Consider the following 25,137-nt stretch of genomic DNA (forward strand, 5'->3'; position numbering starts at 1 on the left):
AGGTCTTTAGTCCACAAGACCTGAGCTCAAATTTGTCCTCAAGACACTTATTAGCCATGTGATCCTGGGCAGAGAGAAGTGGCAAACCATTCTAGTAATCTTATGGTCCATAGGGTCATGAAGGGTTGGACACAACAAAATTGCAACAAATACTACTATGTATAAGATATTATGCTAGGCATGATGTAGGATACAATAAACATAGTTCTAACCTCTAAAGGACTTACTTTTTTTCCTTTTGACATGGTAACAACAAAACAGGAGGAAAAGATGTATTTAGCAGCAAAGAGAAAATTCTTTTTGATACAGATTGAGTTACTATAGTAACAGGTATATTTCCTTTTCTGCTGAGTGCATAAGCCTCAAGGGAATGGGTTGCTAAGGCAACTAATGTATATTTTCGCCACTTACTGAAAGAAGCATAAAAGCCAGGTGATTGGTGATGAAATAATTTTGACAATATTCCTCATCAGAATTTTCAAGAGGATGGAAACTGAAAACTAATGAAAAGGAGTTTTTTTTTGACAATTAGTAGTTAACATTAGAGTTGACCAAGCTCATGACCAAGACCATGTCCCATGTGTACAAAAAACAATTAAGGATTGTTTTACATGTATAATGGAGCATTTTGATTGTGTAGATACTAGGGGCATTTAATGAATATGGGAAAAAAATCTCTATCCGTTTAAAAATCTAATGGGAAAACATGACAAAAAGTGCTTTCTAAACATAGATTAAAATGCAAACATATATTTTAATAGAACCGATTTCACTGATCTGTATACTCCCACCAATAATGCAGATTGCTGCTGATCTATACTTTCTCATACTGTGTGGCTCTTAAACCTGGTGAGAGGTGGAGGGGGCACTTTGTCATAGGGACATGGTCTGGACACTGCTCTGGGAGCCTTCCTTTAGAGATCTGGATCTTGTATGGATTCCAGAGCTCTGCATGTGCATCTTTTGTTCCTTGCTCTTGCCAGATGCCTGACTCAGCCACTTTTCTAAGCATTTAACTCTTTGTACTACTCTTGCACAGACAGCATATATTTATAATAAATTGTAGCTGACTTAGACCTACTGTTTTCCTCTCCATTGCTCTATGGGTAATCGACAATTTTCATTCTTCAGAGTCTATAGTATTCCATGGCATGCAGCCATTCAGCATCTCTAAAAAAAGTAGCTATTAAAAATATAGTCTCATTTTAGAATAAAATGGGGAATCATGATGGGGACCATTAAAAAATGTACAGTTTCCCAGAGTTTTATACTCCTCTTTCTATTCAATTATGGTCCAGTTTTCTCATTTAAAGTTGCTGCCCAACAAATGGGGTTAGGTGGCTTGCCCAGGGCCACACGACTGGGTGATTGTTGGGTATCTGAGGTCAGATTTGAACCTGGGTGCTCCTGACTCCAGGACCAGTGCTCTATCCACTGCACCACCTAGCCACCTAGCCACTCCTCCTCCTATTATTATTATTATTATTATTATTATTATTATTATTATTATTTGGTTTTTGTAGGGCAATGGGGTTGGGGTGCCTTGCCCAGGGTCACATAGCTGGGTGATTGTTGGGTGTCCGGGGTCAGATTTGGGCTCTGGTGTTCCTGGCTCCAGGGCCGGTGCTCTGTCCACTGTGCCTACCACCCAGCTGCCCCTATTATTATTATTATTATTTTTTTAATTTTAATTTTAATTTTTTTCTCTTTCCTTTACTTTATTGCTCATGATGGTCTATATTTTTTTGGGAGGGGGAGAGGGTATTATGTTTACTTTTAAACAAGAATATTTAAATAATGTATAAAAAATCATTTGTACAAAAATAAAAATAAATAAATAAAGTAAAAAAAATCAAGTTACTGCCTAAAATAAATGTATTAGTGGGCAAACTTTATGGCTTGTCCATCCAGTTTCATTTCAAAATGTAGACAGCCCTCCCTCCACCCCCTCCAAATCCAATTCATGTGTTTGTCATAGTCTCACTTTCCTGATGTCATGGTATTCTTTGAAAATGAAGAACAAACATTATTATTATAATATGGACAATGAACCAGATTCATTCATTTTTTCCCCCTGATGATAGTTAGACTGAACCTTTTTCAGTAATTACGGGTCTCATTTAGGTGACTCTGTGCCTTTGGTGTGATTGATATAATTAGCATAACATTATCCACAAATAGGAAGTATGTGAAGAACTTTTCTAGATAGTGGCAAAGACCTTTGTGTAGCATACATTTCTCCATTTTGTGTTTTGCTTGAGGTTCTCAAGGGTAATTGAATTTTTTCTGTTTATTTAAAAAATGTGATTTTGGGGGGTAATATTATCTGATGTCCATCAAGGACAAGTACACTGGCTCCAAACTCTCTTCTCAAAAGAAAATATTATTGAAGTATAGATAGACTATCCATAGATAGTCTTTCATTCCTTACTTGGAGCCAATTTTCTTATATATATGTGTGTGTGTGTATATATATATATATATATATATATATATATATATATATATATATATTTGCTTTTACTGAGCTCCCTATGCCTACCTTTTCAATGAAGTCACTAAATATTAATGCATTTGAAGTATATATTTAATTTGGAGGGTCTTAAGAGGTTCTTCCTCCTCATCCTCTGTCACAGCTATTACTGTGTAAGCTACAATTATCTTCACGAAAGCCTTTTTTTTCAATCTTTTGTGATCACTACCATTATTGAAATAATGTGTCTTGTTATGATACACATTTAAACCAACACCACCTCATTTATTTTCCTTTCCAAGGATAAATCTATGAACCATCCTTTCATTGAGGGGAAATTTCTTTTTAATTACTGATTTAATTTATGTTGAAAATGTTAATATTGATATGATTCCAACAGAAATCAATCCACTTGCTGGGCACTGATCAAGGAAACCAAGAGCTCAGTTAAGGGTTGTAGACATGCTAAAAAATCTCCACAATTCTTGGTGTTCACTCAGGCAACACTATCACCTTTGTCATAGAAGTGAAAGGAGTCTGCAAAGTCTAGGGAACTGTGGAGCATCTTGTTAGTTTTGGGGATAGCCAAAGAATCAGGTGCTCAGCCCTTTCCCAGCAAAGTAGAACCTGCTAGAGCTTGAAGACAGGCTTGTATTTTTCCTTTTTATCCCTGTGGATAAAACACTTTATGAAGGAGTGCTTGAAGTGGATTGGAATCCATTGTGTAAAATCACTGATCTGGACAGAGTGGGGAGAGAGTGAGGGAAAGGGAAAGGAGAGAGTAGTAAGCTGATTTTAGCAAGAAGCAGTAGATCACATATCTTTAGTGAGGTAAACAACTGCCAACTCTACCACTGATTATTCTTTCCAACAAAGATGGCCCAGTGACACATACATATGTATCATCAATAATGATGGCCTACCCTACAGTTTAATAATAAACACATTTATTGAAGTGAATCGAATTAACATTTCATGATAACTTTATAAAAGGGAAAACTCTATCTCTTAGTAACAACTCCTGTCAATATAGTTCCTTTTTAAATAAATTTTTCCTTGGAGAAGAAAATTTGAACAAGATTCAGTCAGTCCACTTAGTTCTGCATCAGTGACAATAGTGGCAGCAAGGAAGAAGAGACAATGGTACTACTGCCTCAGGGCCAAGCCTGGGAGCAGGAAGAGCAGCACCCCAAGGACTTCCAGGGGCCCAGTCATGTCTGCATGAGATGTTGCCAGAGGACTGCCCCCAGAGAAGAAGTAGCACTGGGCAAGCCGAGGCTCTGTTACTTTCCTCATTTGAAGGGGATGGAAAGTTTCCAAAAGTTGTAGTGTCCTACAAGAGGGGAGGAAATCCACATCTTGAAATGTATTCCCTGCCTCTTGTTCTTGTTCAGTCCTTTTTCAGTTGTTTCCAATTTTTTGTGACCCCTATTTGCAAAGATACTAAGTAGTTTGCTATTTCCTTCTCCAGCTCATTTTACAGATGAGTAAACTTAGGCAGAGTTAAGTGACTTACCCAGGATCGCATAGCTAGGGAAATATCTGAGGCCAAACTGGAACATTTTGATTACTGATCTAGTACTCCATCCTCTGTACTACCTAGGAGAAAAACTTCTGAACATGAAGTGAAAATTGTTGGAATGCATCCTCTTCATCAATTATTATATTTACTCTGAAACTTAGGAACAATTCTTTTTATTTTCTGATCTGATGACAAATTAGCCCCTAAACGGTTTGTTGGTGGAATTTGCCAAAAAGAAAGAATGAAACAGTGAGACTAATAGATGCTAAGACAAAGTATTTTTAAAGGAAAAAAGGACTTCTTAATTAAAACATAAGAAAACAATGCCAAATAGGTAAACCTCAACATTATTTACTTTCTCCTTTTTTTTTTAAGAATGAAAAGGTAAGGGAATTTTTTTTTGATCAAATGATATAACTTGATTCATGTCTTACTTTCTGGAGAAAGTTTCCAGCTGCAAATGAAGTGTTCAGCAGCTTAAAAGCTTAAGGGTGATTTTGTAAAGGGTGATGTAAAATCATCAAAGCCAGAAATTCTTACCTCCTAATACAGGCTGAGTATTGGGAGAATTAGGAAGTTAGGTTGACCCTAAGAGCAGCTTTTCTCAAAGTATTTTTCAGAATTAAAACTATATACAGGGTGGGAATAAGAAGAGTGATAGGCAAAAGGAAATCTCTTTTTTTCCCCCCAAATGGGAGGAATGATTATCTCAAGAATTAAAGGGTAAATGAAGTGAGCTTTATACCAAATTAGAAGTGAGGGCTAAAAGTTCTAATGCTAGAATGCTAGATAGGGGAGATTCTCTGGGAATGGCACTCACTGCTAAGTTATATATTAATGCTTTGTAATTTTCTAGCAAAACAAATATTAATATACAATTTGTCTCTAAATGTTTTTTTAAAACAGAATGCTACATACAGAAAGAACTTGTCCTATGTGTTCAGAAACATTGAATATTGCTAATATTAAAAAGCTATCTGACTGTACACTTTATCTCAAGCCAGAAACTGGGAATCATTAATAGATTCAGGTAACGCTATGAAACATGTTTTATCAGTGATGATAAAAAATAATTTTAAAAGCTATAAGAATGTATTTAAAAGTTTATTTCATATAATCCATATTATCTAGTTGGATAACAGGTGACTGTGAGGTAATAAATTATTATCCATTTTTATGGACATAATACTATATGAAAATGTGGAGAGATTTATGGTAAAATAAAGTTTTACTTTTAATGAACTTAAAAATCTAACATGAGAAATGTAAAAACAAAGATTTAGGCTGAAACATGTAGTCTTATACATGCTTTAAAATGCACAAGAGAAAATGGGGAAGAGGGAAAACATAATATTTAATGATCTAGGATATCTATATGTCAATGCATGGGATATAAAGAATTGAATGTGACATTTTAATATGTTAAAAGCTGATGAAACTACTAGATTATAACAGTAAGAGTTAGGCTTTCTCCAAAAGGGATAAAAATAATAGGTTTCCATAGTAGCACTGTCTATTTATATACAGTGAAACTATGCCATCTCATCTATCAATCAGTCAATAAACATAAAAACAAATACAGTATGCCAGCACTGTGCTAATTTCTGGGGATACAAAAAGAGGCAAAGACAGCTTGCCCTCCAGGAACTTACCCTCAATGGAGAAGGCAGCATGCAGACACACATACAACGAAGTTATCATAAAGAGGGTAAACCCCGGAATTCAGAAGGATTGGGGGAGGCTTACTGTAGAAGAGAGGAAGCCAGGGAGGTCAGTATTTGGAGAAAAGGGAGAGCATTCCAGCATGGAGGAGAGACAACCAGAAAAAGTGCCAGAGCCAAAAGGCAGTGTCCTGTTTGTGGAACAGTCAGTTTACCAGCATGTGGGGTAAGGTACAGAGAATCCCAGAAAGGTAGGAGGAGACTGAATGGCGAAGGGTATTGGATATCAAAGCAGTCACTTTATATTGGCTTCTGGAGACAGAGGAAGCCACCAGAGTTTTTAGAGAGGTGGGAGGAGGGAGCATGGTGATGATAGGATCAGACCTGTTCTTTAGGAAAAATCACTTTAGTGAATGAAGGATGAAGTGTGAAGAGATGTGAGACAGGCAGAGCCACCGGCAGCTGTTGCTATAATAATCCAGGCACGAGGTGGAGACAACCTTGCCAGAGTGGTTACAGGGTCAAAGGAGGGGAGGGGGCTTATCTGGGAGATCCTAAAAAAAAGATGAAATCAGCAGGCGTTGTCAGCAGATTGAATATGGAAGAATGATGACTGCTGGGTTGTGAGATTGGGGAAGTAGGAGGATGGAGCCTCTACAGTGAAAGGGAAGGGAGGAGTTGGGTAGTGTTGTGGGGGAAATATCTTGAGCTCTGTTTTTTGGATATATTGAGTTTAAATATCTATTGGGCATCCAGTTCAAGATTGAAGGTCAGCAGAGGGGTTGGGGCAAGATAGGTAAATGATGACAGTGATTCAAGGCTGAGGGAGGCTGTGAAGAGAGATGAATTGATTTAAAGGAGTCAAGATGCGGAAAAGAGGAAAGAGTGACTAATGCATATGAAATGATCTGGGAGAAAACTGAGGGGTCAAGTAATTGGAAAGTTTTGGTGCAGAGGAAAAGGAGAATTATATAAGGGTAGGCAGAAGGAGAGATTAAAAGCTTCTTCACAGTTTATGGTCAGAAAAAGGGATTTCAGAATTCTTGAACACTGAAGTGGTACATTTGTGAATGATAGCAAGATCAAGGACAAGATCAAATGCTAGATTATAGCCATTTTCACATAGGGAAAAATGTAGGAAGCATCCCTTTGTGCCAAGTTTTGCAATATCATGGGTTTCCCAAGGCTTTGATTAGTGAATTGAGGCTATGAGGTAAACTGAGCTATAAGAGTAAAGTCTCCGGGGAGGCCCCAGCTTACTATATGCATTAAGATTAGAGAAGCAGATTTCATCATATAGTAACAGCTAAAATCAAGACCCAGACAAAGAAAAGGAAAAGTAGATTGGAGGTAGAGAAAATGGGTATGTATCTTCTAATTGATGTTGAGGTCCACGATGAAAGTGTAAATTTTTTTTATTCTTTACTGAACCCTTCTTCCCAACTCCTTTTTTTGTGTAGTATATTCATAATAAAACTTGTAATTCATCTACCAGGATTGCTTTGATGTTATCAGAGTCAGGTAGGAGGCCAGGATGGCAGAAAAAAACAAACCCACAAACCTTGTTTAGGACCAATAAGCTCTTAAGGGGAGCTGAAGGAGGCACCAAAAAAATCCTAGAATTATAGGCTACGGAAACACTCCTTAACACCACAGAAAGCATTGAAAAAAATAAATCTGTAGTTATAATTGCTGAGTCAGTCATAATCTTTGGAGAGTTATTGTGAATAAGAGTGTTGCCACTGGGCAGGAGACAGTATACCAGTTTTGATAAGGGGGAGGTAGATTGTTCAGATTATAAACTAGCAATGTTGATGTTTTGTCTCTTGATAAAATTCTAGAACAAATTAATTAGGATAATTTCTTATGGTCACTTAGAGGTGATGACCAAAAACCAGCTTGTTCCTTCAGGACAGGACTGACCAGACTAACTTCATTTTCTTTTGTCTTTTTTTTTTTGGCTATTAAATTAGATGGTTAGACCAGAGGAATGTCCTTGTCTTAATGTATCTCGATTTAAGAAGACAAGCAGAGTTAGTTGGTTCGGGAAGTGTTGACCTCTTGAATAAAAGATCATTGTTGATAGATGGATCTGTTGTCAACCTGGAGGAAGGTCTCTAATGGATAACCATCTGCCTGTGCCTTTATCTCAATTCTGCTCAGTATTTTTTTTTACCAGTCATTTAAATAAAAGTATAGATGGCCTACTTATTAGTGTATCACCTGTGGTGAGGTGACATTAATAACATCACAGAACCAGGATTTCAGATTTGGGAGTAACCTCAGAAGCCATATAATCTATCCTAAGCATAGATAAAATGAATCCTTTTTTACAATAATATGCCTAAGAACAGATTATCCAGCTTTTCCTTAAAGATCTCATTTGAGGTCTTTATCTCTTGATGCAGACTAATTGACTGTTGGATATTTCTAATTGCTAGGGAAATTTTCCATATATCAACCTTAATTTTGCTTCTTTGCAATTTTGAAACAGCAATCAAAAATCAAACTCCCAAGTCTTTAATTCTTCAGGCTGCTCATCCCCAATTTTTCAGCAATCCTCATATGGCATGAATTTGTGGCATTTACTGCCCTGATTGCCTTCCCCTAAGCATTCTCTAGCTTATCAATGCCCTTCCTATAATGTGGTGCCTGGAATTGAATGAAGTTTTCCCTATGGGACCTGACCATGGAATAATATTATTAGATTTCTACTTTTGAATACTGTGCTTCTCTTATTTGTGTTTATTAGCTTTCTTGACTGTCATATCACACTGATGGCTCATATTAAGTTTGTAGTCTACTAATAATAAGCTTTATCAGAACTGTTGCCTAATCAGCCCTCCTTCTACTATAGTGAAGTTAACTTTTGAACCCAGGTATGAATAGTAACTTATTTCTATCAAATTTCATTATATTAGATGTTGCTTAATCAAAGACTGTGAAATTAGAAAAGTACCCTATGGGTCATCCAATCTAAACCATTCATGAAAAGATCTAGCTTGTTAAGATCTTTGTAATACTGTCATCCAGTATACTTTGACATTCCTTCTTTTCATGTCTTTAACCAAGTAATTTTTAAAATTGTTTAACAGCACAGAACCAAAATAAATCCTTGGATCATTCCACTTGAGACTTTGATTGAAGTTTACTTTTAATCAGTAATAACTTTCTTTGGATCCAATCATATAACCAATTCTGAATTTGGAATGATAACTGACACATAAAGTGCTGTAAGGGATATCATTGAGTAAATGGAATGATCAGAAAAAGGAGTGGACCTATTAGGTATAAATGAACAGCTTCAAAAAATGTAAAAAAAAAGACCTAGCTTGTAGTTTCCATTATATTGGGCACATCCTGTGTAGAAGACCTTTGATAAAATATAAAAAAGAACAAGGCCTAAAAGAGTTGTGATCTGTACATGGGGAAATGAAATGACAGATTAATTGAAGTTTTAAAGAAGTCATGTGGTGGGTAGGGTATGCTTTTATAGGTTGGCCCTACAGGCAGAATAGTAATGGGGTTAAGTTGCAAAGAGGAAAATATTAAACTTTCTAACTATAAGAGCTCTGTAAAAATGAACTTCCTTGGGGAATAATGGGTTTCTTTTTTCACTTGAGTTCAAGTAATAGACAAATTACCTAACAGGTTAGGGGATTCCTCTAAGGGTATTGACTGTAATAGGTGATTTCTGAATTTCCTTCCAAGGTTCTTTGATGTTCTGCTTAGTTTAGACCACATCTGGAATCTTGTGTTTTGTTTGAGGAACTTCCATATGATGATAGTTAGAATGGTGAGAAAATGTGAAACAGTACATGAGAAAGTTGTGAGGAACTGTGGGATGTTTAAATTGTAGAATTAAAGGTTTGAGGGGAAAACTTGTAGCAAATATTTAAATGATGGTTGTGTGGAAAACTAATTGATTCATTCTATATGGATCTTGAGGGCATAATCAGGACAAATGGGTAGAAATGATAAGAAAACAGATTTTGGTACGCTAGTAAGTCAGTTGATTGCAACATGTATTCAATAAGCCCTACCTATATTCAGCTAGGTAGCCTGGTGGATAGAGTACTGAGTCTGGAGTAAGGAAGACATTTATGTGTGAGATCCTGGGCAAATCATGTCACCTGTTTGTCTCAGTCTCCTCATCTGTAAAAATGCACCTACCTCTCAGGGTTGTTTTGAGGAACAAATAAAATAACTGTAAAGCACTTAGCCCAGTGACTAGCACATGATATGTGCTATAGTTATCACTATTATTACTAGAGATATCTGAAAAACGTCAAAGTACACATGATGGCTTGGTTAGGTAATCAGGCAGAAGCCAGATGATTCTTCATGGATCGGGTGGAAAGGAGTTTAGACTAACTGATGCCTCAAGTCCCTGACAATGCTAATTCAATGACACAAAAAATACAAGCACTTAACACATGAGGTGATATAAACACTTCATTTAATGTTCATATTTTACAATTTTATGCCATATATCAAGGAATATTTACATATAAATTTAAAGGTAATCTAAGATATAGAAATTTTTTTAGCATTTACATGGGGATTTTCTGCTTTCTGCTGATCTGCATCAATCACTACTTTAAACTCCAGCTAACAGTTTCCATTTTCCAATAAGTTTTTTTCTTTTTTCTTTTATTTGAGTTTTACATTTTCCCCCAATCTTCTTTCCCCCCTCCCCACACCAGAAGGCAGTTTGTTATTCTCTACATTGTTTCCCATGGTATACATTGACCTAAGCTGAATGTGATGAGAAAAAGCATATCCTTAAGGAAGAAAACTAAAGTATAAGAGATAGCAGAATTACATAGTAAGATAAGTTTTTCCCCCCCTAAATTAAAGGTAATAGTAAAAGTTTTTTGTGTTTTTCCTTAGCACAGCCATTTTGGGAGTTGGCAAGTGGTCTAGTTTGGCTGATGTATATTGGAGGGGATTACGAGATAAGGGGAAAGTCATAGTACTTTGAAATCTATTTAGTTCATTCAGTACTCAATGTGTTCTCATCACTTTATGTGGAAATGGCAGCTTAGTATTCTGAAATTTCAAAGAATTTTAAAATATCCTTACCTGTGCTCAGGTAGTATTTACTATACTGACAGAATCTTGCAAAATACATCAAATTTAAAATTATAACAAGCTAAAACATGAAGTTTATTCTAAAATGACTATATCTACCTTTTATATTTATTCTTAACTAGAAATTCAGATTTATGAATTCAGTGATGATATGATGAGGTTCTGACTTTTAACATTCTGACTTACGTTCTTTTATTTATTATACATTACTCAATGATGTATTCCTTACAGCACAGTATGAATAGAATCATTTTGATACTATTCTTACTAGTGGTAACTTTTTAAAAAAGAATTTGAAGTTGTATTACAGTCTAATTAGTCCAAAATCTTTTCATATTAAGGAGTAGATTTCCAGGATCCAGAGGATTTTTTTTAGGTGTTTTTTTTTGCAAGGCAATGGGGTTAAGTGGCTTGCCCAAGGCTACACAGCTAGGTAATTATTAAGTGTCTGAGGCCAGATTTGAACTCAGGTACTCCTGACTCCAGGGCCAATGCTCTATGTACTGTGCCACCTAGCCACCCCTGGAGAATTTCTAAAAATTGAATGACTATTCATAAGTATAAATTTTTCATGCAGACTAGTAAGGGTAATCTTTTTGCTTGACATTTTTTTAAAGAAAGATTTTATTTATTTTGAGTTTTCCAATTTCCCCCCATTCTTGCTTCCCTCCCCCACCCCCTACAGAAGGCATTCTGTTAGTGTTTACATTGGTTCCATGTTATACATTGATCTCAGTTGAATGTGATGACAGAGAAATCATATCCTTAAGGAAGAAAAATAAAGTATGAGATAAATTTAATTTTTTTTCTAATTTGACAGTAATAGTCTTTGGTCTTTGTTCAAAGTCCATAATTCTTTTTCTGGATACAGATGGTATTCTCCATTGTAGATAGCTCAAAATATCCCTGATTATTGCACTGAAGGGATGAGCAAATCTGTCAAGGTTGATCATTGCCCCCATGTTGCTGTTAGGGTGTACAGTGCTTTTCTGGTTCTTCTTATCTCACTCAGCATCAGTTCATTTTGCCTGACATTTTTGATAAAGCCCCTTAACCTCTCCTTTAGAATACTGTAATGAATAGAACTTTTTTCTCCTTTTAGAGCTAGTGTTAGTGTTAGGAAATAAGATTATATAAAAAAAGTAAATAAGATTTTGCTAAATATAGGTTGTGTTATACATATCAGGATTTTCTGTGTTTTCAGGAATTCAGCCAGATCCAAATTCATGAATCATTAAACCATCCTCTAATAATATTTTATTAGGTTTACTTTGATAGTCCAAGTATTATTAACCAATTTCTTTTTTATTTTTAGACCCTTCAATCTGTCTTACTGATTTAAGGCAATCTTCCTTAATTCGATATGTTCTACTTAAAGAGAAAACGAAGTTTATTTATTAATGTCTTTTCATTTTTTCCAAGTTAATATATTGTTTAATTGCTGATAACATTTAAATGTATGGCATTTTATAAAGTTTATGAAGAATGCTGTTGATGAAATATTTTGGTATTGTTTATTCAAAACACAAGTTATAAATTGATAACACATTTGTAATGAATGTGTAATATTTTCTTATGTTTATAATTTTAAAATCAAACTGGAATTTAAGTATAAATAAACTTCTGAGATTTTTACTTACAATGACAAAGAATGGTGTGAATTTTTTGAAAAATTCCTTCAAAAATCCCAAGTTTTTTGCCAGGTTTTTTATATCCTATAAAAATTATACATTGATCAAACAAAGATTGGACTATCAATCAGCCCTTCTAGCTTATTCTGTTTATTAATCTAAAGAAAAGTAGTCTGGAATGAGAAAAGGGAATCATCAATGATGGGAAGAGACAAGGAGCTGACATTATATATTAATGCTTTATGCTTTTCAAAGCATATACAGTCTCATTTGATCTTCACACCAGCTCTGAGAGTTGTGATGATTGATTCTTGTATAATTTATCTCTATTTCACAGACAGGGAAATCAAAGTGAAGTGAGTTGTGTAGTATTACATAAATGAGGTATAGGATTCAGAACCAGCTTTTCCTGGCTCCATGAGTCCTGCTTAAAATCTGTGAAACTTATGATTGGGGGAGAGAGTTCATGAGCATGTATTATGATACTCCATTCTGCCTTAACAATCTTTAGGAGAGTGGCTGGATACAAATAGATGTATAGAGAACTTCAGTGATATGAATTAACTTAACTGATAACATCTTTGTAGAAAAATCCTGAAAGAAAAAGCCCCTTTTGACAAGGTCTCAAAACTATGAATTGGCATATTTTTCCCCTAAGCTTTACTACCCAGAAGAAAGTAAAGAGTTGATAGAATGACTTTTCATTGACATTACATCTGAAAGATTTCTAACCTAATCAGAATGTTCTGCAAAATTACAGATTCTAATAATTCCTATACTAGATGTAGGAAAGTGATAATATGACTGACTATATTCTGACTTTAAAAAAAAATCTTTCCTCTGCACTAATATTTTTTGCTCCTTCTCCCACAAAATTCAGGACAGACACAAATAAGAAAGCACATTGTATTTAAAAAGTTTTTTTTAGTTTATATTCAATATTGATCATTACATTAAGAGATGAAACATTAACCCAAACATAACACAATGTTTCTGCTCTTTTTTGGTAAACAATAAATAATTCACTGAGAGCATTAACATTCACATATGTACTTTAGTTTACAAATATACAAATACTTTAGGCATCAGGCACCTTATAAACATTTTCCATACAAGTATGAAATCTAATTGTCTCAAATTGTGTATTTCAATGAAGCACAATAATGAATTATTTTATATTATGGCAGAACATAACAAGGCACAAGAAGCAAATACAAATATATAAGAAAACATACATGAAATAACAAAGTGATTTAGTTATAATATCAAAAGATAAGTCAAAAAAGCAGTTGTGTAATAGGGAAGAAAAAAAAAATTCCCTGCCCCATATTTGGAACTATTGCCTTATGTCTAGCTATTTGTCATGTGTAAGAATAAGATTATAGGAAATACAGGGGTTTTTTTCCCCCTAAATGAGACAATTTTTAAAATTACTATAAAAATAATGATTCAACCAACTGCCTTTTGAAAACATAGTATGTAACTCTTAATTAACTAGATTTAATGGAATGTCTAAACATTACCCCCAAAGTCCATATTTTTATTAGGTTCTTAGAACATAACATTTTTTTATTGGCTAAATGGAATAAATGAACTTTTTGTTTTAAATAAAGTTCACATCTAATACATGTATAATAAAGCTCTTTCCAAAAATACTGATTAGAATATTGTTTATCATAAGATGCTGCTGAGGCTTTTGGCTAAATAAAAAAGTTTCTGAACCTCAGGCATGATGAAAAAGTGCTATCCAGTCACCAAGTATGCATATGTATATATATTCAGTTACAAGGCAGAGGCATTTAGAGCTCATTTAGTTGGTGTATTTGCATTATGAACCCCACCCCCCAATTTAGATAATGGTTTCTAAAGCATATCTAGTTGTGAATAAATGAAATTCTTGGTTGACATTTGTTTCTGCGTGAGTTAACTGATAATCATATTTCATACCAGTCTATATCAATTTTACCAAGAAAATGATGGAATCTTATTTTTAAAAGGTGCTTAATATTTGTTCATTTATCCCTCCCCCTTGTCATCTTCAACTTCACATCAGATAAGTTATATCTGACAGAAGACATGCTGCAGTTGAAATTTCTTAAAATGTAATCCATTTGTCTTAGAATTTTCAAAGGAGAATAACTTCAAGTATAAAATAATTGTTAGAGTTTTACAGTCACAACACATGCCCCAGCTCTTCCTAGGCACAATGGTGCAACCTAAAACAAAAAAGAAACAACATGACATCATTTGAGCTCAGTGAAGAAAAACTCAAACAAGGTAATATTTCTGTAAAGAAATTAGTCAAATAGCCAAATAGACACTTGACAATAAATGACAGTTGACTAACTCCTTTACAGAAATGCCTATTTAGATATGGATGTATGACTGAGCATATAAAGACTACAGGCATACATTTTGTTCTTGCCACCTTCTAGAACTGGGCTGTCCAAAATGAATCCCTAGGGCAATTTTATGCAGCCCCTGTGGATTTACTAAATGTTTTTGTAAATGAAGCTGAGCTATTGCAGAGCTCTCACTAAAATGGAAAATCAAAATATATTGTCTATTGTTTCACTAAAAACTTTTAATAGTAAGGTTGGACAGACCTATTCTAGAATATACTAACTTCAGGAGACATGATCAACCTACCAGATTTGATTTACATTGAGTATATCTTCTCTTTGACGAGGCCTGCCCAGGCCAGGAGGATCTTAAAAAGAATATAATGAGATGGAGTATACACCTGTGTCTTTTCACAAAGACCAGAGATACCATGGCATCCCTTGGAGGCTACCTGAGCATCTTGAGTAGTCACTACTTAAATTCTGGTGTTAGTTTTCTCTTCTGTGGATCAGAAAGGCTGAGGATCATTTCAGATCTAAGACTAACTCTATGATCCCATGACATTCTGGTGCATTTAAAATGAACTAACTTTTTTTAGAGTTTTTTTTTAATTTGAAAAAATGTTTCCTGAATGAAATTTAAATTTCTACATAACCATCTGACCTTCTTAGTTTTCCATATGGGACAATTATCAAATTTTCATTCCTTAACTCCATATTCCTCTCAGCTCTCAGCATCATAAAGAGGCACTGTGAGAAGTAGGTAGCATAGAACATAATGTGGGCAATAATAATGTTTTTAAGTTTTCTCTGAGCAGTGTAGACTGGAGGGGGAGAAGGTATTTAAGATAAATTGTTTTCTCTGTACTATCTTTAGCTCCCTAGAATGGATGTCTAATCATATTTCAAAAAAAATTAGGTCTTTAATTCAGGAAATATCTCATTTATCTTTCTCCAAAAGGTGATGATGAAAGGGTTTCATTAGAAGAGCACATAATGCAAACAGCTGCACACAAAATATCATACTATATTTTTGCATGTACAATCTTGGGGAGTTCATGATCTTTTTTTCACATAAGCTATAAATAGTTGATTTGAGCTCTCTTGCTTATGAGGATGTCTCTGTAGTATATATTATTCTAAAATATGGGGGAAATAACTGAAATGTAAATAAATAATTCAATATAGAGCTTTTAATTCAATCATGTGATTTAATCATTTTATTCCTTATTGTATGCCTTTGAGGAATCAAAAAACATTAAGCCATATGTGATGGCCATAATTCAAGTGATGCCATAAATGTCTACAATCAACACTTGTCAGTAATATTCAGCTTTTCTTCAAATGTCCATATCAGTACTTAATTATCTTCATATTTCTGAAGTATAAAGGTTGCCTTGGCAACTATCTAGAAAGTTTAGTCTTAGTCTGTAGAATTTATCTAACACAATAATGTCATCTTATGCTCTGTATATGCCAGAGCTAATGGGTGAGGGGAGTGATTTTAAGATTTTAAGAAATATCATATGTTACTATATACACATATGTCACAAAATGAAAAACAATAGCTACATGACCTTGACATTGTAATCACTAGCCTCTTTCTTTTCACTACTAAATTTCTATATCTTCTAGCTGGTCTTCTTCATTCTTTAACTTCCTTTCACTCCACTTAAAACATACTCTCAAATGGCAGAAATGACCAATCCATCAAATCTGGTGACTTTTTTTCTCAGTTGTAGCATGTGATCCTCTCATATACCTCTAAATCTATGAAAAGCAATTTATATTCTGTAGTACAGACTATTCAATTTCTTTTCCTACATTCTGATAACCCTTTCTCCTTAAGTAACCCTTCTTCCTTTCATCCCCAAAATGTAGTTGCATTGTTCCCCATATGTAATGAGCCTTAGAATCAGAAGACCTGGAATTCAAATGCTGACTCTGATATAACTTGTGTGACTTCAGCAAGTAATTATAGCTCTTTGATCTTGTTTCCTCTTCTATAAAATGCATATAATGCTATTTGTACTTTCTCCTTCATAGGTTTAATACATAAATTGTAATGTTCTATATACTAGTATTTTGGTCTTCTCTTTTTTCAATGAATTACTTTTCTCTGATTATTATGTTTATATTTAATGCTCTATAGACTTTGGCAGAGATGGATAAAAGAACTACTTTTTGCAACTGAATAAATATATTATGATATAAACTCATTCAATCCATTGACTCACTAAAAGCATTTTCAGAGTACCTCAACCTATTCTCACAGGATTTTGGTCTTTTCTGACATATTTATTTTCAAATCCTTCTGTTCCATGAAGGCTGGAGATTATGAATGTCGGGCACTTGTTCCAAAAGTATTTTTGTAGGTTTCCAATCTATTTAATATGTGCTCGTAAGGTCTATTAATCTTCTTCCTACAGCAGTAAATCTTTTGATATCTGCCTTCAGGTGATGGGCCTAAGATTCCATTAATATTGTATGAATGTTTTAAAGGCATTTTTTCTCTTTGGTTTTTGCAAGGCATTTGGGGTTAAGTGACTTGCCCAAGGTCACACAGCTAGGTAATTATTAAATGTCTGAGGTCGGATTTGAATTCAGGTCCTCCTGACTCCAGGGCTGGTGCTCTATCCACTATGCTGCCTAACTGCCCCAATATTGTATGAATTCTTGTTAGGATAATTTCCAAACTTGTTACTGTAAACTCATTTTATTTTGTAGTTATTATTTGCTTTGAATATTTTTCTCATTCAGCTTCAATTTCAAAATAAAAAAGTTTCTTAAAAAAGTTTCTTTGATGTTTTTATCCTTGATGTATCTTTCTTGAAGGAGACAAAAATATTTCAACAGGACTTCTAGATTCGTATTTGAAGCATTCTATCTTCATGTTTCCTCAGTATTTATTAAGACTTTTATACTTAACTAGCCTGAAAGATATTTTTCTATTATTACAGGAAGATTCCAGAAGTTTAAGGAACATTTTAATATGCTTTTCAGATGATGTTATCTATCTACAAGTGATTAGTAAGATATTTTGGTTTGACTGCTTATTTCTGTTTAGAAGTGTTGATAATGAATTTAAAGAGAACCATAATGGACTTAAACAATGTCTTGGAATAATGTCACATTTTATGTAATTTGTTGTTGACATTATTATGTTCCTGATATATTTTCAATAGAGAACAATATTCTATGAAATATAAAGCTTCTAGTATTATTCTTCTGCTTTTGTCTATTTTATATGTAAGGAGGATAATATCAGGGTAACTCTCCTGATTGGCTCTGGCTACATTCCAAAATAGCAGACCTGAACCTCAGCCCCTTGCAGGGACTCATTTGCCCAGAATCATGTGTACTGATTCAGAGCTTAAAGACTCTTCATTTTGGCATGATGCTGTACTGTCCCTTTCCTCTTCTCTACCTCTCCCCTCCTCACTCTCCACCATAATCACAGCCCTCTTTAAGAAGGCAATATCAAAGGGAATTTGTCACTGAGGCAAGAAAATCTGATTAAATCTTAAAATGAATAATTCCATCCTCCAGTTTTCTCTCTTCTACTCTCTGGACTGCATTATGCATCTCTTTCTCTTTAGGACTTTCCATGAGAGATAAGAGAAAAAGCTATCTACTGTTAACACTTTGTTCAGGTAAGCTTATGTTGGAATCTTGAGTTTCTTTGCCTGGGCATAGGTGACCAAATAGTGATCCTAAGATCAACATTTCTGATCTTAGAGGCAATCTTATCAGATGACTCCTGATAGGAACTCATACTCTGGTTTGGATTGCTAGGGGATGGATTTGGAGGATCTTGAGAGATATAATTCAGAGCCAATATAAAGGTTAATTGCATATTCAACAGTTCCTAAATAAATCATATCTTTTAAGATAATATTAGTTATAAGTTACTATTTCATTTATGTCTTGCCAATACATGCTTATGAGTCTTTTGAGCCTTCTTTTTTTGTATAGTGGAATAACATTGTACATTTATCACCTTCTGCTTTTTCTTTGGAAAAGTGATTTTTTCCTAGGGTTTTGAAGTGGGGAACTTACAAAATCCAATAATTAAAAAAAAAAGAGCTTGAATGCTCTCATTGCAAGCAAGTCTTTCCCAGGACTAATCCTAAATTTGATTCATGGGTGCAGAACTAGAGGCTGTTTGAGAGGCAGGTAGGCAACTTAGATACATTGTGCCCAGCAGGGATTTTGTATTGTTAAATAAATTTTGCAGTATGTTACTAAGCCATGAGTGAGTGAGATATGAATCAAAGGCTTTATAATGATCATCAAAATTATGATATATGCTATAGTGCTTTTAGGAAACTTGTTCGGTAGTCACCAAAATGATAATATATTGCTCTTAAATTTCCTGAGATTTTTTGGTACATCTCTTTTGCTTCTTAGTTAATAAACTGTTTCTTAATATCTAGATATTTGTGTGCAGTGAATAGAGCACCGGCCCTGGAGTCAGGACTTCCTGAGTTCAAATCCAGCCTTAGACACTTACTAATTACCTAACTGTGTGGCCTTGGGCAAGCCACTTAACCCCATTACCTTTCAAAAAAACAAAAAACAAAAAGGAAGGTGGGATAAGGCTTGAGTTTTAGAGTAAACTGCTAAGTACTTGCTAATAATTCATGTGAATGTTGAATCAAATTCTGAATTGTTTCTAGGTTTAGGAATTTTAGGTTTTTTTGGAGAAGCTAGTTTCAGTTACCTCTCTGATTCTTATTTGATCCAACTAATATTATATTGGAATTCTTGCAGCTATGTGGATGATCAGCATTTTCTACATTCTCTTCTTTTAGAGACTTTTTTTTGCCCTTCTGAAATCTCTGAAGGAAAGGTTTTGATTGATATCATTTATTTTGTTCTTTGAACTTTTTGATTCCTTGTAGACTTAACTTCTTTTACTATTAATTTCTGCTTAAGGGAGCCTAGAATTTCTGATATACACCTTTGTTTTCTGGATTTCCTTTTAGCTACCCTTTATTGAGTAATAAATGGCATTCAAGTTTTTTCACTGAGTGTACTAGCTACAAGCCAATATAACCTTCTAAATGTTTTTTCAAAAGGTCTTTTAATCACTTCTACCTTTATGGTGTTTGCTGTTTCTCCTTAGGGGACTTATTTATAACTCTTTCTTTCCCTTTATAGTATGTGCCATTGGAAATGGCTGACAAAAACATCTGTGTGCAAGGGTTTTTTTTTTTTTGCAAGGTAATGGGGTTAAGTGACTTGCCCAAGGCCACACAGCTAGGTAATTATTAGGTGTCTGAGGCCGGATTTGAACTCAGGTCCTCCTGACTCCAGGGCCAGTGCTCTATCTGCTGTACCACCTAGCTGCCCCCTACAAGTTCTGACCATCTATAGGATGATTATGGTAGTTACTATCTTTTTTTGAATTACTCAGTTTTGGTACAATGATCTGCTAATTGGACTCATGCTGTCAAGGATCAAAAAGTGATTTTCAGAATGTCAATCTAAGAATACCTACTCATACTTTCTTTTTAAAAAAGCATTTCATTTTTAATTGTGCTGGTTTGTCATCTGTTTTGTTATTAAGGTATAATTTCCAGAATTTGCATTAAGTGGACATTTTCATTTTCAGTGAACTATGGATTGTCATATTTTAGTATTTTCTTGAATTTGTCTCTTATTTCACCTAAATTCAGTTTATGGATGAAGTTTATTATAGTTGCTCTGCAGTGGTTAGCAATAACTGTTGTGAGTTACCATGGATTAACAAAAGATAGTATAAAGTCTTCGCTGGTAACTGGTTAAATCTATTTCCAATTTTCTTATAGTACTGTACATAATGGAAGTATTCATATCTTCAAACTTTTTATATTTGTCCACTTTAGTGGCCAGCATATTTGTACTTAAACATTTCCCTCAGGTAGAAAGAAGCAAAAGTAAGAGGGGAATAAAAAAGATGGAGGAGGAAGAATGGGAGCAAAGTTTGTATGTTACTGCTCGAAAAATTGCCTCCAACCCGTTTTCCTTCTTTTTCATTAATCCATGAATTTCAGACTTCTTTGACTGTTATAACCACAAACTTTTTCAGCCCTACCCACTCCTAATCCTAGAGTTCCTTTCCAATTGATTCCATTTCCCATCCCTTCATTCTTCTTTCCTACCTGCCACATTCACCCCTTGATTCAGGTAGGGAAGCTAAGAAAGAAGGGAGAGTTCCTAGATCTCATCATAGGGGATGCATGGAAGAAGGGAAATGTATTGCTGACATCCCAAGTAATAACTCTGAACCAATTGTCTCAGAAGTTTTGTGATAAATGTGATAAAAGTATTATTTATACTGTTTCAAGTCCTTTACAATTTGATAAGACTTTTTGAGTTGGAATAGAAATTCAGTGGCTATTTACATATAACATTGTCTGTCTGAGAAGATATAATCTAAATTCCAATCAATGAATTTATATAAATCCCTTCAGTCACTGTAAAGAACAATTTGCTTCCTGGATTATTAACTTAGATTTAATGGGAAATCCTTGAATTTTAAATTAAACTCAAAAAGCAAAGTAGAATTAAATGATTTTCAGGTAATCTGGACCAATGTTGGTTTTTACTCATGTAGATTAGTGTGATGTAATAGATACATGATTTGTTGAAGTGTTTTCCTATATATCTATAGGAAATGAGGGACCTGGGAGAGCTCTTGAATTCCTACTAATTCCTACTATACTTTTTTTCCTTTTTCTAAACATTTTTTCTTTAAATTATTTATTTAGTATTTTATTTTTTATGTAAAATAATTACATGAAAACTTTTAATATTAGTTTTTAAAATTTCAAGTTTCAAATTCTTTCCCCTCCTTTTCACTCTCTCATTAAGAAGTCAAACAATTCAATATAGCATGCTTCAATCTGTATTCAGACTCCATAAATTCTTTCTCTGGGAATGACAGCATTATTCTTCATAAATCCTTTAGAATTGTTGTGGATCATTACTTTGTTGAGAATAGCTACATCATTCTCAGTGGTCCATTTTATAATATTGCTCTTATTATGTACAATGTTATTCTTGTTCTACTTAAAACTTTTTCACTTTGTATCAGTTCAATATAAGTCTATCCAGGTTTTTCTGAGAGTATCCTGCTCTATCATTTCTTGTATTTCTCTAGTATCCCCCATCACAATCACATGCTAAAACTTGTGCAACTATTCCTCAATTGATAGACAAACTCTTAATTCCTAACTTGTCTTTGATTCAAATAGAGGTGACTTTATAGTATTATCATACATTATTTAAATCTAATTATAGTAATATGTGATAATTTGGGAAATTATGAATCATTTTAATAAAATTTGGATCAAATGAAAAAATTAAATAGCATAAAAAAATTAAGTAGCATACCTGTGTCCATTCATTTGTTTGGGGATCATAGGCTTCCACGGTATTAAGGTAAGTTTGCCCATCATATCCACCAACTGCATACAACTTATCACCAAGTAAACATACTCCAACTGCATCTCTACTAATGCTCATAGATGCAACTGCAGTCCACATATCAGTTTTAGGATCATATCTGAAAAATAATTATAATAATAATAAGCATCCCCAAAAATGTAAAAATCAGGATACTCATGAAATTTATTGGAAATCTAAGAATCTGAGAATCTTCTTATGAAGAATAATTTTTTTAAAAAAAGTATTGTTACTTATCCTACTGTCCTCTAATTTATGTAAAAGAAATTAAATTGAATGCAGTTCTAAGCATAAATAAACCCCATTTTTAATCAATGGTAGAAGAATGTTTTCTAATTCATTTTTAATGCCCTCCTAATACCCTCAACACATCATTGGCTTGACTTCATTAGACCCATTATAATGGCAATCTCAGAACTCATCACTTTATAGTACAATCCTGATTATTTTTGATTAATACATCAATTTACATAGTTCATTCAGTCACTTTTCCTGGTCAGTAATAAATGGTGTGTCATGAGGTTTTTGCCTAGGAAAAACTAAGTGATATCACCTGAAAATCTACATATCTCATTATATATGCCCAAGCCAATCCAGGGAGTATTTTAAGTGTCTGCTAGGTGCCCAGGTACTCTTATGGGCAGAAGCCTAAGACAGATCTGAGCACTTCCCCTATGAATGTTATCTATTTTTAATAGTATTTCATTTTGACTAGCACCCAATATGTCCCTTACCCTTGGTTTATTGTATCTAAGATAATTCCTTATTCATAAAAAAAGTAGTAGTCCTAGTTTTTTGGAAATTCAATTAAAAGATTTTAGTGTCAAACTTCAGTGGGAAAATAAATTGTGGTCATTGGTTATTGTCTATAAGATTATATACTCAAAGAATGGAAACAAAGTTATTTCTTCTTTATGTAACCAAGTATGTAAACTTGCTTGAATATTCAATGATTTTATTTTCTATTATGATTAAAGAGGTGTAGGATCTCTTCTGGAACCCTTTTCATGGATGGTTCTACACTGACAATTTACTAGGCCTCTGGCAGTGGCTGGTTTAACAGGTCTCAGTTTGGCTAACAGTTATGCAATTTCATGCCTGAATTTCTTTAAAACACTTATTATTGGTATTTAAAACGTAGAAAACAAAAGGGGACAAAAAAGGGACAAAGTATTGACAACCTAGCAGGGAAATGAGACAAGTATTTCCCTCAGAATCTTAATTTCTTTAAGGGACAAAAAAGGAGTTTACATAAAAGGTCCTGAGAATGGTTTGGTCCTATTTTGATCTGAAAAGAACAAAGAAAAGGGAAAGTAAATGAAGGACAAAGAGGATGAAAGATGTGGAATTGATCTTATAGAATTAGGCTATGGAAGACTAAATAAAGCAGGAGGTAGAAGGGAACTGATAAAGTCAAGGAGAATATATACCCTCAGAGTACTCAACAGGAAAATAGAAAGAAAAGAGAATGGGGTAGGGAATAAGAGGGAGATCAGATTCAGGGAAGTATATGTCCTAAACAAAATTGCCTCTAACCTCACAGTAAATCTCAAAGAGGGCCATGACCAACGCCATTTTCAGATCAACTGCTGCCAATGGATCACCCCCAGATCCTTGCATCCTGCCCAGTCTCCATAGCCACCATCCAGAGAAGTAACTCCTATGGCGATACAATCTAGAAATTTGTTTCTACAGATGCCAGAGTCCCATCTTCTTAGCAAGCCATAGTTACTGATAATATAGAAAAGAAAGTTCTTTTTGACCAAAATCATAGCATTATTAAATGGTTTCATTGTAGAAATGAAATTAAAGAAGATGAATTACCATCTGCTTTGCCACTGTACCCTTATGACTACTGATCCTTTCTAATGGACTTGCAACTGAAAGGTGGTCATGTGATATAGTTTCCCCCATTGGAATGTGAACTTTTTGAGAACAGAGATCATCTTGCTTGTTTGCTATTTGTGTCCTCAGCATGTACTATAATAGTATGTACACAGTGAATCCTTAATAAAGGCTTTTTTTGTTCAGTCTTTCCTTCATTCAAAACAATGTGCCAGAATTTCAAATAACTTTAGTCCTACTGTTGAAGGAGAAATATTGCCTAGACTTTTAGTATTAAGGAACTATCATCTGTGGACCTTTGACCCTCTCCATTTTCTTCTCAAATGTAAATTCACCAAGATTAATAGAGAGCAACCTCAATCCATTTCCCTACCCCTCTCCTCCCCCCCTTCCTGGCTCATAAACTTCCATAGTGGCTACCTGAACTCTAGTTAAGTCCAGGTGAATCACTCTTTGACCCCCTCCCTCTGACTACTCCTTGCATAGGTTGCAGGCAATACTCTCTATAAAAGTACGGACAACACCGTCCTCCATGTTAGATCCACGTGGGTCTAAGCCTATTCACATCTCACGGCTGTTTCTTTTCCTTTCCTCTTTCCTCTTAAACACTTAGCCTCAACTTCTGTTTATCAACCTGTGCTTTAAGTAGCTCACTATATGGCTGCCTTTCCAGAAAGCTTAACCTGTAAACTATTTGCAGTCACTTGTGAACTTTATGTAATAACATAGGAACTTTGCAATAACCTGTGAATTGAAATCTAATCCTTTCCTATCTTTTGGGTCAGATTGTCTGTGAGTTGTTTTTCACTTAGAACAAATCCAATAGATCAATCTTTAAGCACCCCCCTTTCTCTCATCAACCTATTTTCCTGTCATTTCTACAACTTATGAATGCTACCTTTCAACGCAGTCTGACAGTCTGGAACTTAAGTTGGATGCAGGTGCATCATGTCCTCCAATAGCATACAATAATCCATTCCAGGTAGTTACTCCTACTCCACCTCTCCTTTTTGACATTTGTGCACAGAGTGTCCATTTATTAGTATGTGGATCAAAGCATTCTACAGATTTGAGACAAGAACTTCCGTCACGACCCCCTATTGCATATAGTCTGTAA

The 25,137-nt window shown here is 34.4% G+C and overlaps 2 protein-coding genes across 11 annotated transcripts in view; one reads left to right on the forward strand and one right to left on the reverse strand.

The window, feature by feature from the left end:
• The window catches only part of LOC141518002 (WD repeat-containing protein 19-like), a 192,938-nt gene extending 180,644 nt beyond the window's left edge, over nucleotides 1-12,294 (forward strand). For 3 of the 4 annotated variants that reach the window (XM_074229620.1, XM_074229621.1, XM_074229622.1), the window contains 2 exons: nucleotides 4,902-5,025; nucleotides 12,066-12,294. In XM_074229620.1, the coding sequence (XP_074085721.1) occupies nucleotides 4,902-5,016 (115 nt within the window). In that variant the 3' untranslated portion in view covers nucleotides 5,017-5,025; nucleotides 12,066-12,294. The remainder of the gene's footprint in view (nucleotides 1-4,901; nucleotides 5,026-12,065) is intronic. The other variant, XM_074229626.1, reaches the window with a different exon arrangement.
• Nucleotides 12,295-12,431: 137 nt separating this feature from the next.
• KLHL5 (kelch like family member 5) overlaps nucleotides 12,432-25,137 on the reverse strand; it is a 144,384-nt gene continuing 131,678 nt past the window's right edge. For 2 of the 7 annotated variants that reach the window (XM_074229631.1, XM_074229629.1), the window contains 3 exons: nucleotides 24,919-25,131; nucleotides 22,104-22,275; nucleotides 12,435-14,597 (listed from right to left, as the gene is read on the reverse strand). In XM_074229631.1, coding sequence (XP_074085732.1) covers nucleotides 14,541-14,597; nucleotides 22,104-22,275; nucleotides 24,919-25,131 — 442 coding nt within the window. In that variant the 3' untranslated portion in view covers nucleotides 12,435-14,540. Of the gene's footprint in view, nucleotides 14,598-22,103; nucleotides 22,276-24,918; nucleotides 25,132-25,137 lie in introns of those variants that run through there. The other 5 variants (XM_074229630.1, XM_074229628.1, XM_074229627.1 and 2 more) reach the window with 5 other exon arrangements.

This window comes from Macrotis lagotis, chromosome 3 (genome assembly GCF_037893015.1).
Source record: "Macrotis lagotis isolate mMagLag1 chromosome 3, bilby.v1.9.chrom.fasta, whole genome shotgun sequence".
Taxonomy (NCBI): Eukaryota; Metazoa; Chordata; class Mammalia; order Peramelemorphia; family Peramelidae; genus Macrotis; species Macrotis lagotis.